General features: G+C 34.8%; 1 protein-coding gene across 3 annotated transcripts in view; it reads right to left on the reverse strand.

Annotated features, from left to right (window-relative positions):
• The window catches only part of RAB28 (RAB28, member RAS oncogene family), a 101,416-nt gene that overhangs the window by 65,266 nt on the left and 16,741 nt on the right, over positions 1–19,409 (reverse strand). For all 3 annotated transcript variants that reach the window (XM_004432276.2, XM_087434097.1, XM_087434098.1), the window contains exon 4: positions 14,081–14,210. In XM_004432276.2, coding sequence (XP_004432333.1) covers positions 14,081–14,210 — 130 coding nt within the window. The remainder of the gene's footprint in view (positions 1–14,080; positions 14,211–19,409) is intronic.

Here is a 19,409-nt window from a genome sequence, read left to right on the forward strand (position 1 = left end):
ACCATATTCAATAAAAACAGAGTTCACTTGAATGTTAGATATGCTTCTAAAACTCCTATGTAATACTGTATTTCTGTGAATCAACTCACTTTCACCCTTCCTTTGGCTTCATTATAATTTTAGAAGTACTAGAAGAGAAAAAAAAATGTGATGGCGCCATTTACTCTTAAGCATTCTTCCTTAATTTGCATATTATGTGTATTTGATTCTCCTAATACCAAAAAAACCCACATTATTTAAATAATCTGACTAATCACACACAATAATCCACATTTTTATATACTAAATATTTAAAAGTAGTCTACAAATTTAATTCCCACTGATTTTCACGTTTTTAAAAGAGCTCTAGTTTTGGTTTCCTCATTAGTAAATAAAATAAAATTAGAAGATTTCTATTTTTTTCCTAGTTTCAACTTCTATGAGTCTTTGAGATTTATATACTTCTAACATATTAAACCATAATGGTCCTATTATGGGCTGAATTGTCACCCCTGCCCATCCAAATTCATATGTCGAAGTTCTAACCCCCTAGCCCCTCAGAATGTGACTGTGTTTGGAGATAGGGCCTTTAAAGAAGTGAGGTAAAATTAAGGTCATATGGATGAGCCCTAATCCAATATGACTGGTGTCCTTATAAAAGGAGATTAGGACAAAGACATGCATGGAGAAAAGACCATTTGAAGACAAAGAGAGAAGACAGCCATCTACAAGCCAAAGAAAGAGATCTCAGAATGAAACCAACTCTGCCAACACCTTGATCTTGGACTTCTAGTCTCCAGAACTGTGAGGAAATAAATTTGTTATTTAAACCACCCAGTCTGAGGTACTTTGTTATGGCAGCCCTGGCAAACTAATACAGGCTCTAACATTTTTCAGTTATTTAGATCTTCTAACCTGTTAGTAGCATGGAAACAAACATCAAAATACAGAAGTGAAACTCAGATTTCAAGAAACTCTAGAATGAGTTCTTTGGAGACATAAATGTATAAAAGGGCTCTGGACTTCCTTTCCAGTAAGCTGAATTACTTTGGCTGCAGTAGGACTTTAGGAACAGTAAATTCCACATTCCTAAAGCAAAAGTTAACTTCCTATTAGCTTTTTGTGTTATGGTGTATGTATACATATGTTTGTTTGGGTTTTTTTTTAATTGCAAAAGAGCCAACATTAAATTCCAAATGGAGAGATACCCTTGAATTGGCTCAACAATTCCCTGTAACGAGATGGAAAGAAGTAGAAGTACTTGGGAGGAAAACAGCTGGATTCAAATCTTGGCTCTATCTCCTACTAGCTACTTAATGTTAAGCAAGTTACTCTCTGAGACTCAGTCTTATAAAGGGAGATCACTTAACACAATGCCTGGCACATAATAGATGCTTTACAAAAGGGGACATCATTTCATCATCATATTTAAATAACTCAGCATTGGCCCAAAAGGAATAGCAAGCTACCTACCTAAGCGCTACTGAAAAGAAAAAAAAAAAATAGCACCAATGTGCCCTAGTGCAATCTAATTTTCACTATACTTGAAATAATAAAGCCCAAATAAAATCAAAATTAACACAATAGCTTATACCACTTTAAAAAAACAGTAAATACCTGCATAGGCTCTATTTAATGAATCAAATACTTAAAAAGGATTCAAGATTTCTGTCAACTTCTCTTTAAACACATTTTATCTTAAAATGTTACATTTTGCCTGAAATTCAGTCCATTTATACATTCAAACTCTACTAATTTTGCAAAGACTGTTTGAGTTCCACATTCCACTTAATCCTTAGCTGACAATTTTTCCCTCCCTTTGATACAATAGTACTAAATTATATGTTTCTTTCTTTTGTACTTTTTGTCCCTTATGTTCATCTTACTTCAACAACAAGACTTTAAGTTTCCTGAAGGCAAGATTCACGATACCTAGGCTGTGCCTAGGCACCAGCCATGTGCTCTCAGAAAGAATTTATTACTTTATGGATTGACTGTGTTAAATAGTTATAAATTTGCTATTGCCTTTCTATGCTGCTTAATTTAAAGGCATTTCAAATTAGAACTCAGAATGCCTTTACTATAACATATATATAGAATCACACACAGATTTGAGTGTCCTAAAAAATAACCTGTTAGCCTAATTAATGACCTAATTAAGTCTTTAAAAGTAATTATTAGATAATATACAGACCACAATAACATTTTTTCATTTTCTGCTTATTTTTTTCCATTGTTAGCAATATATCTCTTTTACAGTCTACAGGAGTTAATCCCTACCATTCCCTGAATGATAATGAGAATATATTTTCACAGTAGCAACTGGTGACATTTCAATAAATCAATGTGCTACAGTGATACCTAAATAAAAGCTTATTTCACTATAATGATGCTTCCAGGCTTCCCTCAAGTCAGGTGGTTACTTGCAGTTAATGATCTGTGACATACCACACAAGTAGTCCTAAAAAGACTTATTATCCACCGCATGTGCAACAATATTTGCTTTATGGATGGCTAAATGAATGAAGACATTCAATGTAACTGTAAAAGTAAAATCAAAAGAAAACTTACAAGTAACATGTTTTCTTTAAGTAAAAGGGCTGTGACCATTTTCCATTAATACTTAACCTTTTAGTGGAGCAGTGCAACCACATATAACGCTCAAATCCATAAAGCCCAAGAGCTGTTCTGGGTTAATGCTAATTAAATGCCCCCAATCAAAAGAGCAGTAACTTTACAAAAATGTGAGATCATCAGCCTCTATTGTTGACATCAAAGTCACATTACAAAGCTTAATGAACAACTTAGAAAAAGACAAATAGGCTTAATACGTAAGTCGAGACCATATCTTTTAATCGAATTTACACACACATATACAACACAAACATGCCAAGAAAAGAATTATTATTATGCTGCACACAAAATCTGCTAATCTCAAACAATACTCTATCTTTCATAGCTGCCAGACTTTGTAAGCATTCACATGTTTACCATTTATAATTTTATTTCATTTACTAGACTCGGCTTTTGTCCACCATGTGTCCACTGCGGATTAACTATTCCCGTAGGTACAATTAAGGCCTTTCCATTTGTTGTAAGAAGAGCTAAGTATGAAGGACACAGCCAGAAATAATATTTATACCTCAACCAAACACAGAAGCACATTCAAACTCAAACGATGGTTTATGCAGCATCTTTTTTTTTTATTAGACACATGTCTACATAGCAAAATAAACTTGAGATAAAAATTCATGGCAACTGTATACCAGCTTTCACCATTTAGACTGGATATCAAAATTATATCACCTCCATCAACTGAAATTATTTTCCAGAAAAATTTACTTCTAAACTACAAGTGAAAGTTGCCTCCCAAACATTAATTATAACTAAAGTTTTCGTCATTATTTATGTATTTCAGAGAAATTTCACAAAATTTTTACTGGTCTTTATTTTTAAATCCTTAAATTAAGAAAAATATATAAACTTAGCAATACTCCTCCCTTACCCATAACTAGAAGAAAGGATTGAAGAGACAGTGGAAAACACAATAATAACAACTAACGTATATATAACCTATTATATATCAGGCATGGTTCTAGGAACTTTATATAAATATTCAATTCTTACAACAACCTCTCTATAAGGTAGGTGCTATTATTATTGCTCTCTTTACAGATGAGAAAACTGAGGTACAAAGATGATAAGTACCTTACCATGGTCACATAATTAATAAGTGAGCCTGTATCTGAACCTAAGTGATCTTACTTAGAAGTCTATGCCCTTAATCACTACTCTATACTGTCTCTCTATATTAAAGATATTAAAGTGCTAGAACACACTATAAAATAAATACACATAGGGAAAATACAATTTCTCATCTTTTAAAATTAAAATTTTGAATGAAAATTACGAGATTAATTAGGGCTAAGAGTTTAGTTTTCAAAAGAACTATGTGTGTAACATAAAAGGCTTTTTACGTGACCTTATGTGGTAGTAACTCATAAGCACCAAGTGAGGCTATTATTATTAAACTCCTCTTCCAGACGAAAAACCTGGGCTCCGAGTTTTATAAAAACTAAAAAAAACAGTATTATTTTCACTTTACATCTCAAAAGATCCATAGTTCTATCTTTTACTGAAGTAGAGAATTAACAGTTTTCTAGTCATTCACAACAAGTATTTATTGAGCCCTCTCTGTGCCAGGGATGAGCTAGATACTAGAGGGACAGCAGTGAACAAGGCAGACAATCTCTGCCTTTGTTGAGCTTTAATTACAGAACACCTGCATAATCCAAAGGGCAAAAAAAAACAACTTTGCTCTTAAAAAGGTGACTTTTTCATAAGAAACACACAGTTTGAAAAGCAAAAAGCAGCTAATAATTACTAAAATCAAATAAGAAACTATCTAGTAGTCTGTCCTAGTTCTTTTCTATTTGTTCATTTCCCTCAACCCTCTAAAGAGTTTAGGAATTGGGAAAGTTCGCACAGACCCCTCATGTTCAATAAACTAAAGAGTAAGGAATAGAAATGATTCATTCAAAACTATATCTAAAAACACAAGTTCAAAAATTTTAAAAAGACATGCATTTTATATCATCAGGTGTTTGCACATTCCCCTCTCATGTCTGTCTCTCTGTTCCTGTGAACATAAAACACGATGTAATATCTCCCATCCTTTAAAAACAACACCAAAAGAGTTCTGACCCGCAGTCCTTCCAGCTGCTACCCCGTTTATTGACTCTCTTGTCGAGTGGCCTTATATCTACATGTTGCCTCTATTCATTGTCCACAGTTCATGTCCTTCCCTTCTCTCTTGAACTCACTCTACTGAGCTTTCACCCCGACCACTCCAACATACCTGCTTGCCAAGGTCACACCAACTGCCTCTACATTGCTTAACCTAATAACCATTCTCAGTCTTCATCTGTGGATCACTCCCTTCTCCTTAAAACATCTTTACATTTGGCCTCTAGGACACTTCACTCTCATGATTTTCCTCCTACCTCCACTGGCCATATTTCAATTCCTTTGCTAATCTCTCTTCACTTCCCCAAACTTTAAAACATGGCTGTAACCCAAGGATTAATCTTTGGACCTCTTCTCTTTTTATAGTCACTTCTACGTTAAATTCATCCAGTCTCAAGGACTTAAATAGCACCAGTATGCTGTTGACTCCCAGGCTTTTATCTCTAGACCTTATCTTGCCCCTGAACTCCATAGTCATACCTCCCTCTGCCTACTAAATATCTCCATTTTGTTGCTTAATAAGTACCTCAAATTTAACATATCCAAAACCAAACTTTTGATCCTCACCCAAAATCTGTTCCTCCCACATTCCTCCTCATCTCAGTGAATTGAACTTCAGTCTTCCAGATACTTAGGCCAAAAATCTTGGCATTATCTTGCCTCTTCTCCACAACCAATCTGTGAGAAAATTCATCACCCCTACCTTCAAAATATATCCAGAAGTCAACCACTTCTGACAACTTCCATTGTTATCACCCTGGTCCATGCCACCATTATTTCTAACCTGGATTATATCAAAAGTCTTCTATCTGTTTACCTTGCTTCCACTCTTACCCACTATAGTATATGCTCAAAACAAGAATTATAGTGATCTTTTCAAGTTAAATCACTTTACTCTGCTCAAATCCTTTAGTGGCTTTCCATCTCAAGCAGAATACAAGTCAAAGCCCCCTTAAAATGGCCTACAAAGTCTTTTCCTGATCTGTCCTCTTCCTAGATTCTTTTCTCTTTATATCTAACTTCATCTCCTACACTACTCCTCTCACTCACTAGTCCCATAACTTCACATAGCTACACACATAGCTACAAACACATACACACATAACAACATATACACACCTCCTCAAAGTTCCTGGGGAGAAAAAAAAACAAACTACTACCTCGAGGCCTTTGCACCTAATCCTCCCCTCTACTTGGATAACTCTTCTTCCAGATATTTATGTGGCTCTCTCTCTCTTCTCCTTTATGTCTTTGCTCAGGTGTCATCTTCTCAGACTTTTCCTGACTACCATATTTAAAACCTTAACACCCTCCCCAAAGAATTCATTTTTCTCGCTTTCCTGCTTTATCTATCTATACAACACTTACCACCATTTAATATATCATATATGTTATTTATTTATTTATTGCCTATCTTCCTCTACTGGAACACAGCCAGATGAGGGCAGGGATTTTTGTCTATCTGTTCATTTCTGTATCTCTAACACCTAGACAGGAATGTGCTCAATGACTATTTGTTGAATGAATGAAGAAAGACATAAGAAAGTAAACAAAGAAAATACTTGCTGAAATGCTTTATTTATACTGCAAAAACTACACATCCATGTGAAATTTTAGAAAATAATGTCACAAAAAATGAAAAGTAATTAAATTCTAAGCTCAAAAACAATTTTAAATTAAAAAGAAACGCTACTTTTAGAGCCCCCAAAATACTCCAAAGTTGGGCATATTTCCAGGATGTGCCTGGCAAATAGTAAGAATTCAATAAATCTTAGCTAGATTTATTATTATTATTGTTATTAGGTATATGCATCTACCTACGTATACAGAAAATGGATTCATGGATTCTTAATAATCTATCAATTGAATGATAAAATGAACCTAAGCAATCATCTCTGTAAAGAAGAGGTCAGGGTTTAAACTGGACATAAAGTTACAATTAAACTCTCTTAAAATTGTATGTCAATAAATATGTTCAATTAAGCAGACTTACAACTAAACATAGTTTGGGTCATAATATTTTAGGAATAGAAGGTGCTTATGATTACCTAGTATAATCCCCTCATTTTATACATGAGGATGATCCTAAGGGATTAAGTAAATTGCCCAACATCACGTAGCTAGATAAAATGAAAGCATCAGGACAAAAGCTGAAGTTTTCTGATCCCCCCTCCAGTGTTCTTTTAATCTATATTGGATTTGTTCCAAAATCACTGCAAATATAAATTAAAATAAATTATTAAAGGGGCTTAAATTACATTAATGAAAATTTCAGATCTCCTTTTCACAAGGAAATGTTTTTATAGCTGTGTTCTTTTATTTAATATTAATTTAACACTTAATAATTAATTTCTTCTAAAATTTAAAATCAGAAATTCATCATAAAAGAAACAAAAGTAAGGTGGATTGTGCTTTTTTTTAGCATTTATTAAACTTTATTCATCATGACAAGAAGAAGATGGACAGAAATCATATAAACAGATTGTTGTGCCTGAAACACTTACACAATTTCCCCAGAAAAAAACCAGAAAAACCTTAATACTTCTCTGGCTAGGTAAATTATAATACTGTCAAAATAGTTTGAAGTAGGTTATCTAAAAAAAGTAACTATGAAATGACATAACATCACTGCAACAACCATCAGGTAAAAAATGGTTTTTGATTAGTAATATGAAAAAGCACTCATTTGATATTTTTCTTCCTCAATAATTACCAGTCATAACATCAGTCTGAATGCAAACTTAATGCATTTAACTTGAGGAAACTACTAAACCAATTAAACTTGAAACGCTATCAAAATGTTCTGAAAGTACAATAGGAGTGTGAAGTATCACATAAGAGAACAGCTTTAAGTATATACAGCCATGCATTCTGAGAAATGTGTGATTAGGTGATTCTGTCGTTGTACAAACATCACAGAGTGTACTTACACAAACCTAGATGGTATAGCCTACTACACACCTAAGCCATATGGTACCAATCTTAAGGGAACACCATTGTCTTTGCGGTCTGTCATTGACTGGAACAGTGTTATGCGATACATGACTGTATATTAAAATACTCTCTTACTCAGTATACAGGATACTGATGCTATCAGTATCAGAATAAGATGTTATCAGCATCTTCCAGTAAGTAAATAATCATAGCTCTGTCTGACAAATTTACACGTAAAAAGAGGAAAAAGCAAAAAAATGAAGCAATAGAAACAGAAATATTAGATGCATCTGAAAAAGACACTTGGTTCTGATACTTTGGAATTACTATTCCTGGAACAAAAAAGAACCAAAGTATTAAAAGAAATGGATGAGGGAGGGGAATGTTTAAATTTACAATGTATAAACAGAATGAACTTTTCAAATTCTCAAAAGAGTTTTTGTTTATGCTTTTAAATTAGAAACTCTTAAGCAAACTGATAATAATGACTCACATTCACTTTGTTATATTGTAGATGATAAATTTTATAGAAGTTGATATGAATCCTTCAAAATAGGAATCAAAGTAAATACTACCTACTTCATATTCACATTTCTACTCTCCAGATAAACAAGAATTTTTAAAGACTCAAAAGAGTCACTGAAATTCATGTAAATTCCCATAAAATTTTTTAAGCTATACATATAACCATTTCTTACACTCCTTTATTACTGAGAATAAAGAATAGTCTTTGCCTTGTGATAATTTTATTGAGAGCATCAGTAAAATTTTCAACTTCAAATTTACTTGTTTTACTAATACATTTCCACTGAGTTCAGGGAACACAACTTACAAGGTACATTAAAATGTAACCTTTGAACCTTGCAGTGTAAAACATCACTTCCTGGGCAGAGATAGTACTCCAAGAATAATCAATCACTGTTAAGAAGAATATACACTCAACATTGTTAATTAGTGTTGATGCACTCTTCTCTATGCCCTCATCTGTCATGAAGATTGTTTAAAAATCTGAGTTATTAGTCTTTATTTGGGAAAGGATCTGGTTAATATCTTTAAGAGTAGAAATCATTCATCCATCCACTCTATCCTGGAGCGTGATAATTCCTACCCCCAATACAAGTTACTGATAACCACTACCCTTCCACGAACTAAGAAGCTATAAATCAGGAAGAGGGCAGCTCCTATGCAACCCCTGTTAATTTCTGTTTACAATCTATCCAACTGAGAATGTTAGCTAGCCAGGGGAGAAACTAGCTGATGGATCAGATAGTAGGAAAACATAACAGCTTAAAGATAGAAAATAACAAAATGACAAATTAAAATGCCATGTGGTTATAAAACATGGATTGAATTTAAAATTAATCTTTAAAAAAATTAATATTCCTGAATGTTCATTCATTTCAATTTGAACCTTCCCTGAAACACTGAAAGAAAAAGCTGTAATTTAGTGCAGATTATGATTTTTTGAAATTAAACACAAAAACAAAAAATTTGTAAATAAAAAGTCAAAAATGTAACTTTCTACCATTATGTAAAAGTCACAAGTTTGGAAAAAGCAGCAAAATTCATAATTCTTTTATAATATTTATTTAACTTAAAATCATGACATAAAGTCTATGACATTTTGTCTCAAACATGATCCAGCATAAGATAACTTCTATGTATTTCCTAAAAAACTCTTTCTGACATTATTCACCAGGGTAGAATTCAGTAGACCAGTTGGGCCTGAAGGCCATCTAATAGATTTCCTGTATCTACATATGTATTTTTCCTCATTAAGAAAACCATTTTCCCTGAATAACACATCCTGGGCCATAAACACTTCTCATTTCAACAGAGTCTTCATGAAAAGGCTTTTATTCTTTCATTCAGTATTCATTCATTCAGGTACTGTTCTAAGTGATGAGGTCCTTAGCTTTCATAGAGCTTAGATTTTAACGGGGAAAGACAGACAAGAAACAAACAAAAAACAATATCAGATGGCAACAAGACTATGCAGATAACTGGAACAGAATTTCCTGACAGAAAAGACTAGATGGCTCATTTAGATTGAGTGGTCGAGGAAGGAAACTCTGAGGAGATGACATTTAAGATGAGATCCAAATGACAAAATGGAGCCAGCATTTTGAAAGAAGGAAAAGCATTCAAGCAGAAGAAACCCTAAGGTACAAATTAACTTGGAATGTTTTAGGAACAGAAAAAAAGACAAATGTGCCTTATGCATATAGTGACCAAGGGAGCATGCAGTAGAAAATGAGATCTGAGAACCAGTCTTGGTAAACTTGGATAAGGAGTTGGATTTCATCCTAAGTGTGATGAGAAAGCACTAGAGGGTTTTAAGCAGAAGAGTCATGTGAAAGATTTGCCACTTGGGAACTGGGCTGTAGGAAAGCAAAGCTAAGCGCAGAAAGAACAGTTAGGAAGCTACTGCAGTAATTCACACAAGAGGTGATGATGGTGTGTTAGGTCATGGCCACGTCCACCCATAATGAGCCCGTAGGCGGACATTAATTGAAAAATCCTAGGCTCTGCTGCACAGGCTATGATCAAGTGAGAATGCCCAGGTGCTGGGGGAGCAAGACCTTCAAGGCCAGGAAACCAGGTATTAGGCCTGGTGGATTTGACTCCCTGAATTGCAGAAGTTGCCTTAGACGGTAATACAATTGTTTCTGGGCGCTTATGTGGCTGGATCCGTAGCCTGTCAGACATCTCACTCCACATGGGGCTGCAGATATCATCAAACTTCAACAGAACTTCCGTAAAATACACTGAATAAGTATATGACTCATCCTCTTTCCCATTTTGAAAGTTACCTACCAGTAATTTATTTTACCTCACTAGGGAAAAGTAGGTCCTTCCATGAAGACTTGGATATAATTATATTTATTAATCCCAACAACCAGACAGAGCAAAAGTCAAATTTTTAGAAAACTTGAAGACAGTAGAGAAAAAGAATGAAATTAAGACCCAGGTTCGCAGGTCCCAATCACTCCTTAAGTGCTCTCTTTGGCTCAACCTTTGCGCAAATTAATGATGGCTAGCTGAATACACACATAGCTAGCACTCAAGAATGTTTGCTGAATGAATTGCCCTACCCAACACATGATATGAGAACTGTCAATCTGGAAAAAAAAAAAAAAACAAGGAATAAGATGGCAACAAAGGAATTCTCTAGGAACCATTTTCTCCAGGCCACTTTTGTAAAATATCTATTTCAGCTCTTCTAATATACAATTTGAGATCATTCGAATTGAAGCTATAGTCAGTGCTTTTAAAAGGCTATTATGATTAATAATAATAACTAATAGTTATTGGGCATTTACAGTATATAAGACTACATGCTAAGTGATTTTCATGTAACATCTCATTTAATCTATAAACCAACTTTTCAGACAGAAACTATTATCCTTATTTCCAGAGATTTCCTCCAGATGAGGACATTAAGGCTTAAAGATATAAATTGTCTAATGTCACACAGCTGTTAAGTGAAGAAATCGCGCTTTTAAGCAACGTCTGTCTAAATTCAAAGCCCTATGATCTTAACTATGACTTAATACTTCATTTAAAATCTTAAACAGTATAAAGAAAGAATACTAACTAGTGTCTTACAGTTTTTCAGAATAGAATATAGAATAAATTAATTTGTTTTTAAGTATTATATATTGAAATAGTTAATTTACTAATTACCAATTCTGTTTATTTCATTAAAGCAAGTCCCTTCCTCTGCTGGCTCCTTCATTAACCTATTCTAATTATTCCTTATATTTAAACATAATAAAACAATTTTTTTACAAAAATAAACCAATACTTCATCCTCACCAAAGACTTTCCTCAATCCTTAGTCCAAATTTCTGAGAGTTTGATATATTTTAATAAAAAGGAAATGATTTTAGGGGCTGGCCCAGTGGTGTAGTGGTTACGTTCGCACACTCCACTTCGGCGGCCCGGAGTTCACAGGTTCAGATGCTGGGCGTGGACCTACACACCGATCATCAAGCCATGCAGTGGAGGCAACCCACATATAAAATTAAAATAGAGGAAGCCTGGCACAGATGTTAGCTCAGGGTCGATCTTCCTCACCAAAATGAAAAAAAAAAAGCCAATGATTTTACAACTTACTAATCATAAACTTTTACTACAGAACAAATTCAAACATATACACACACACACTCTCTTTCTCTCTTTGTATGGAAATCTTCTCTCTATCCTATCCTTATGCTAACCTTTGACTAAAAGTTGGCTACTGCTGCCAATATTTTCACAGCCTACACAAATTTCTTTTCAACATATACTTTCGATTCAAGTTGCAAAGAATAGGACACAGTGTTGAATTTTAAAAAGCACATTTAGGCAGAAGATGACTCTGTAGATAATGAGCATAATAATTCAGTTTCAGATGTCTTCCTACCATCTTTCTTTTACTTTGCGTTTAGTATGTAAAGTCTTTGCTTTTTAATACAGTTACATCCCCAGAAAAGGAAATGAATTCATACTACTATGCTAATGTAACATCAATTTGGAAACACAAATTGTAAGATCTTTCATTACATGATTATATGAAATCGGGCCAGTGACAGATTACACAGTAAACGATAACCAGTAAAATGTTCATCTATAATCTCTCCATTTTACAACGTTCTGTATGACTGCATACTCTATTACATGATCTCGTTCTGAAAGAGAGTATTATAAATATAAGAAAGGGATTAGAGCTAAGTCATAAGTGAAAAAATTCTAGACATATGCTATTAAATCTCAAACAGAACACTGCAATATTTTTTCATAAATTCATGTAACTTATATAAATGTTTGCTTTTAAAACCTAGGAATGGCATCACCAGCACAGTCCAATAGCCCATCTAGTCTGATATCCTGTCTTTGACAGTGACCAATGGTAGATGCCTCATAGGACAGCATAAATACATAACATAATGTATATAATTATGCACCATTACTCCAGATGGTAGTTAGATTATATCCTGAAAGAAATGAAAACAAATTCCAACCCCCTAACCCTTCCCTACTCTATAATTTCCCAAAAGGTGATGAGAAACCTCCAATAAAGCACAAATTTAACCATAATATAAGCCAAAATGTTGGTAACACGACAGCTGACTAAGAAATGATCTCCTAAAATGAAAAGTTGCACTCAGAAATAGAACCTAAGCTCATCAAAACTTACGATTTGTAAAGGGGGATTTCAATGAATTGAGAAGCAGCTGATTCACTCAATTGGAATTATTTACAAAACAGATGAACAAAATTTAACTTAAAGCTTAAACAAGCTATATCTTTTACCTAAGCCATCCACTTTTTATATGTAATACTGTTTTCTAGAAAGTATTATAAAATTTGCTTATTAACTCTTCACAGAAATGATATTCACACCTGTTTTGTAACGGTTTTAAGGTAACGCTTGGATTTATTAAATGTTCATCTAAGTGTGCAAAACCACATAATGAAGAAATCTTGGTTTGGCCCTTCAGGAAGTACTATTTCCTAAACAATTACAGACAAAAAATGTACTATATTTTTAAAGACCATTGGAGAAGATAATTCTCTTGGTAGTATACTTGGGTATTGATTTAACAATGCTTATAGTCAGGAAACAGTTCCTGACCTAAATCCTCCATGGTATAATTTGAATTCATTTTCTCTTTTTCTGACCTCAAATAACTTGTAGAACATTAGGTCATATCATAATATTTTATTTATTTTAAAACACTTATTAATGTCTCCTTTTCCAGGTAACTGCATTTCAGGACTATGAACCAAATAACAGTCCTGTACTGAATTCAGTTTTATAATTCTTATATGCTGTATATCACAGCCCAAGAGACAAATCTCAAAAATTACTTATACATCATTTTTACCAAGCACTACTCCTCCCCTAATACACTCTTTCTCAAAAAAAAAAAATTATCTATATTTCAGAACAAACCTCAAAAATTCAGAAAAGGAAGTTTATGGTAGATGGGAGCAAGGAACAATGCACACAAAATTCCATGCAGACACTGCTTCCTTCCCTAGAATAGGGCATCATTTAATGAAATCTATCTCTCAAAATCTCTGGGGCTGAGCTGAAGCTGCAGTGTAATATCATAAAGTCTGCAGCTGTGTTGCTGTTCTTAATAGTCCACGCTGTTTCCTTAGACCACAGGAAGCCAAAACACAGTGTCCGAACAGAACTTACCTTAACAGGAATTGGCCAAAGCAGGGGAGCAGTTATGATAGATCAAGGCATCAAAACCATTATTTAAAACATTGTGCACATCTCTAGGAATTTTCTCCTTTAGCAACTTGCTCACTCCAGGAAAGCTGTACCTATTTATGTTTCCAAACATCAACTATTTTTTAGGAATAAAAACTATGAGATAGGCAAATAAACTTTACTATACATAAATAAGCCTTAATAACTTACTTTTATTGCCCACCAAGGCAACCAGCGGCTCAGTTTCTGACTCCTCGCTCACCTTCTTCACCACAGAATACCAGTCTTCTAAATTCTCAAAGCTTTGGTAATTTGTAATATCATATACCAAGAGGATTCCCTGTCACAAAAGAGTTACAGAATATTTGTAATGTACTACTTGAAAAAAAATATTAATACTGAATATTCTTAAGTAATGCTTCAGATATGTCTAGTAGAGTATAAAAATAAAATGTAGACTATTTTATATAATACTGACTTCATTTAGTTTCCAGCAGACAGATAACACTGAATGTTTTCATTCAAGATAAATCCAACAATTAAGATGCAATTCAAGGGGCCGGCCGAGTGGCACAAGCGGTTAGGTGCACGTGCTCCGCTGCGGCGGCCCGGGGTTCACAGGTTCGGATCCCAGGCGCGGACGGACGGACCACTTGTTAAACCACACTCTGGCGGCATCCCATATAAAGTAGAGGAAGATGGCTATGGATGTTAGCTCAGGGCCAATCTTCCTCAAGAAAAAAGGGGAGGATTGGCATCAGATGTTAGCTCAGGGCTAGACCTCCTCACAGAAAAAAAAAAAGATGCAATTCAAGCTAAATAATAATTTTATCAAATTATAAGTGGTTTCCCAATAAGACATCTGGGATATGCTTGGTAAGTTCCAATAAATATAAGAAAATCATATCACAGAGGTGGAAAAAGCCTCAAGGTCTACAATCCTGCCTGTCACTTTCATGAGGTCAAACGTTTAACCCTTTCAATAAATAACCATCTGCTGCTACTCTTTTTAAATATTTTCAAAAATGGAGATTCCATGACATCCCTTGATAGTCAATTTCAGTGTTTAACGCAATTTTCTTTAAATGAAATAAGTCGATTTCCTCTTTTGGTCCTCTGTGCATTTGGAGAACAACATGAGAGTATCCTCCTTATAATAACCCTTCATGTACTTGAAGATAGTTAAGTAACTGTTCTACTGTCTCCTTTCCAGAATAAACAAACTCAATTCCTAAAACTCGCCTCAAAGGACCTATTTTCTATCCCTTTAATCATAGTTGTTAGTTCTTCCCAGAACACACTACATATAGTTTTTTGACATCCTCTTTAAAATGAGCAATGTAAAACTGGACATGATACTGTAATAAGAGCTTGAAAAAAGCCAAATAGAACAGAGGGATTGCTTCCTGCCTCTTATATATCATATTACTTTTAATATATCCCATTATTTTGTGTGGGAAGGAGAAGAAGTATGTACACACACAAAAATAACAGTGCTACATTCTTGATTCTCATCCAGTTTGTGGTCAAACACTTAATACAAAGCTCTGCATACAGTATAAGTCTGGACCCTAATAGCATTTATGTCTCCTTCTTAAGTTATAATCATAAATATTGACTACTTTTTTGCATCTATTATGTACCAGATAGATATCTAGATCTTTTCATTAATCCTCACAACAATCATGTAAGACTGGTATTATTATCCTCATTTTTCTAATAAACACAAGTTAAAATAACCAAGGTCACATAGCGAGGTAAGTGATGGGGCCAGGATTTGAATCAGGACTGAATGAATATAAAGTCCACTCATTCATTCTACAAACATTTGTCTGCCAACTATTTGACAAGCATTGTGCTGGGTGCTAGGGATATAAATTCCAAACCTAAAGGAACTCACAGTCTTGCAACAAAGCTAGTCACATAAACAGACAAGTATACAACACAGAAGTCATGGCCAGTGATATGCTGGTAAATATTAATCAACTGGCTCAAGGGCACGGCAGGAGTGGGAGTGGGTGAGGGTTATTTGCAGTGTTTGCCAATTTATGTGGTGTAAATACTCCCCTGTGGCCATTTTCCAGCTATCAATGTGACTTCACTGAACACAGAGCTGAGTAGGACACCAATATATAGCACCTCCACCATACAGATACACTAGACGTAAATAATCTCAAGAGAATAGATAACAGAAATATATAGTAAAATAATTAGTAAATGATGCATTTTGAGCATATATCTTTATTTTTAATGTAATTTATGTTTACATATAATTTTTAGTCATGAATGTATTCAACAACTGGCTGACAAAAATTCCTGAAAATTTAACAATTGATTCTCCCAAGCCAGCTCTAGCATACTACTGTTATGACCTTCCAGTACCACGCTCTTTTATTAAACTACACTAGTCCCCAAGTCACTTAGCTACTCTGGGTCTCAGGTTGTTTGCCTCTAAAATTAGATCACTGAGTTATATACTCTCTAAGATTCCTCTCAGTTTAAATATTCTATAATTTTTATACAAAATCACTTGTCTGGTTCATTTTGGTAACTTAGACATCATTTCTGTCTCTCTTCCCAAACGCTTTGAAATAATGCCCAACACAGAATTATCTGAAACAATGAGCATAATCCCACTTTTCTTATTAAAAGTAATGCTCCAGAACTGACCTCTGAAGAAAGCTAATCTTCAATCTATTGACTCCACCTCCAGTTGACAAGAGTGATACAATATATGTGTTAAAAGAGCTCTGTGCTGGAAGTCAGATAGCTGCTGGATTGCAGTCCTTGCCCTACCATCTATTGATCTTGGCCAATGCTTCTGTCATCCACCTTTATAATACCTGCCATGCCTAAGTGATTAAGTGAAGGATTGAAAATAGACATTTAAAAATTAACGCACTAACACAACTGCTAGGAATTTTTATTATTATTCTGAGTGAATAAGAATCATACTTTCAAGGCAACTTTGAGGTAGTTTTTACACTCATAATTGAGCCTTGACCAGTGATGCCTCTTAAATCTTAAGATTTCTAGAAGCCTTCTAATTAATATATGAAAATCTTCATCTCAACATGGGCCAATATCTGAACATGACAGAATATGTGTAAATAAAACGGCCATGGTGGCCCTGGCCACCATCTCTTTGATGATCAATACTTGACCAGAGCTATAGAATAAAATTTAAACACCACTGATCTAGACCAAGAGTTTGTAAACTATGGCCCCCAGGTGTAATCCAGCTCACAACCCACATTTGTAAATAGACTTCTACTGACACATAGACACACTTATTTGTTTAAGTATTATCAATGGCTGCTTTTTGACTACAACTGCAGAGTTGAGTAGCTGCAGCAGAGAAGTATGGCCTGCAAAACCTAAAATATTTCCTATCTGGCTCTTTAAGGAAAAGTTTGCCAAGTCCTAATCTAGACCAATGTGTCCCAAAATTTTCCAGTCAGTGATACCTATGAATCTTCCAGTACTTACAAAAAAGATAGAAGGATAAACACCTTTCATTAATCTAGCTATCCACCCACCCAAACATCTGTTTATCTGTTCATATACCCCATTCTCAATACCATTTAATGTAAATACTAGGATTTTATCTTTGCTCCTCACGTGACAGATAATTTTGTACCAGTTTTGACCTACACCAGTGCCATGAAAATCTGAGAAGGGAAAATGAGAAAAATCAAAGACATTCAAATACAAAAGAAGTTCTAGGACTTTCGGTTTCAACTCTGACATGTAAAGAGCTCGGAAGTCATCACACCTGTCCTGACAATAAGAAAAAAGCTGAACAAACTAAAAATCAGTGACTTTGCTTAGACACAACGGAGAGCTGTGTTTAGAGGGCAAATCACCACCCTAAAATCTGGAAATCCAGAGCAAAAGCCACTAGAGCCAGTAAATGGTAGGAACATTTTAATGGTAATTTTGATGAATTGCTGGAGGCTGAGCGTACTCTAGCTTGAGAATGAGAAACTCCTAGGGACACAGCCTTAGGGGTACCCTCACACTTTCATGGGTTTTACCTCCAGATCCTCATGGTAAAGCGTCCAGAAAAATCCCCTCATGGCTCTGGCATGGGGAGGGAGAAAGTAACCATTGTAAAATGTGCCCAGAGCATTATCCATGAAAAAAAGGCTTACTCTCCAGGAAAAAAGTTTAATCAGAGTCTCATTTTACAGATGGAAGGGCAGTTCCCAACTCCACCCCTTTCTAGCCATCCTGTGTCACCTAAGTGGGAAGAGCTAAGAAACATCTGTAAAGGTCACAGGCCAGGGACACAGGCCCACTAAAAGTCTGAGACTTAATCATGAGAGTCTAGAATGCTTCCCCTCCCCCATACTTTACCACAACACCAACAGGGTTCCAGTATAACAGTAGTGGATTACATATGAAAGAGCTGCAAGACACAAACTTCAACTAAGGAAGAGCTCTTTGAGATGCTCAAAAAGACAGGGGAGGAAAAAAACAAGGACACTAGAGGAATTTGATGTCTCTGGCACTTACAGCTTCAACAAACACTAAACACAGACCAACTCCTGGTGAAATGAACACAAAATCTCACACTAAAGTCTTATTTACCTGAATTCATATTACTCAATACATCACGTCTAGCTTTCAAAAAAAAACTAGAAGGCACACTAAAAGGTAGTTTGAAGGGAAAAAGCAAGCATTAGAGCCAGAATCAAATATGACACAGATTTTGGAATGACATGACCAGGAATTTAAAATAACAACGATTAATATTTTAAAGGCTCTAATGTAAAAGGTAGACAACATGCAAGAACAGGTAAGCAATGTACACACAGAGATGGAAACTCTGAAGAATAATAAAAAAATGTTAGATATCAAAAACACTGTAACAGAAATAAAGAATGCAATTGATAGGCTCATCAGTAGACTGGACACAGCCTAGAAAGGAATCAGTGAGCTTGAAGATAAAGTAACAGAAACTTCCAAAACTGAAATGCAAAGAGAAAAAAGAATGAATAAAACAGAACATCAAAGAACTTTGGGACAATTCTGAATGGCATATCATACATGTAACTGGAATACCACAAGGAGAAGAGAGAATGGAGCTTAAGAAAGATTTGAAGTAATAATGGCCAAGAAATTGCCAAAGTTAAAGACACCAAACCACAGATCCAGGAATCTCCAAAGACATTAAGTAGGATAGAGACCAAAAAATCTATACCTAAGCACATCATATATTCAAACAGCATAAAACAAAACACAAGGATAAAATCTTGAAAGGAGATTATCGGCGGGGGCGGGTGGAGAGAGAGAGGGAAAACCTTATCTATAGAGGAACAAGAATAAAAATTACAGAGAATTTCTTTCCAGAAACTATGTAAGTACGAAAAGAATGGATTGCAATATTTAAAGTGTTGAAAGAAAGAAAAGGACCAATGTAAGATCTGAAACCATAAAACTCCTAGAAGAAAACATAGGCAGTATGCTCTTCAATATCGGTCTTAGCAGTATCTTCTCGAATACCATGTCTCACCAGGCAAGGGAAAAAAAAGAA

The sequence above is a fragment of the Ceratotherium simum genome, chromosome 8 (genome assembly GCF_057802395.1).
Source record: "Ceratotherium simum simum isolate JZ-2026a chromosome 8, ASM5780239v1, whole genome shotgun sequence".
Classification (NCBI taxonomy): domain Eukaryota; kingdom Metazoa; phylum Chordata; class Mammalia; order Perissodactyla; family Rhinocerotidae; genus Ceratotherium; species Ceratotherium simum.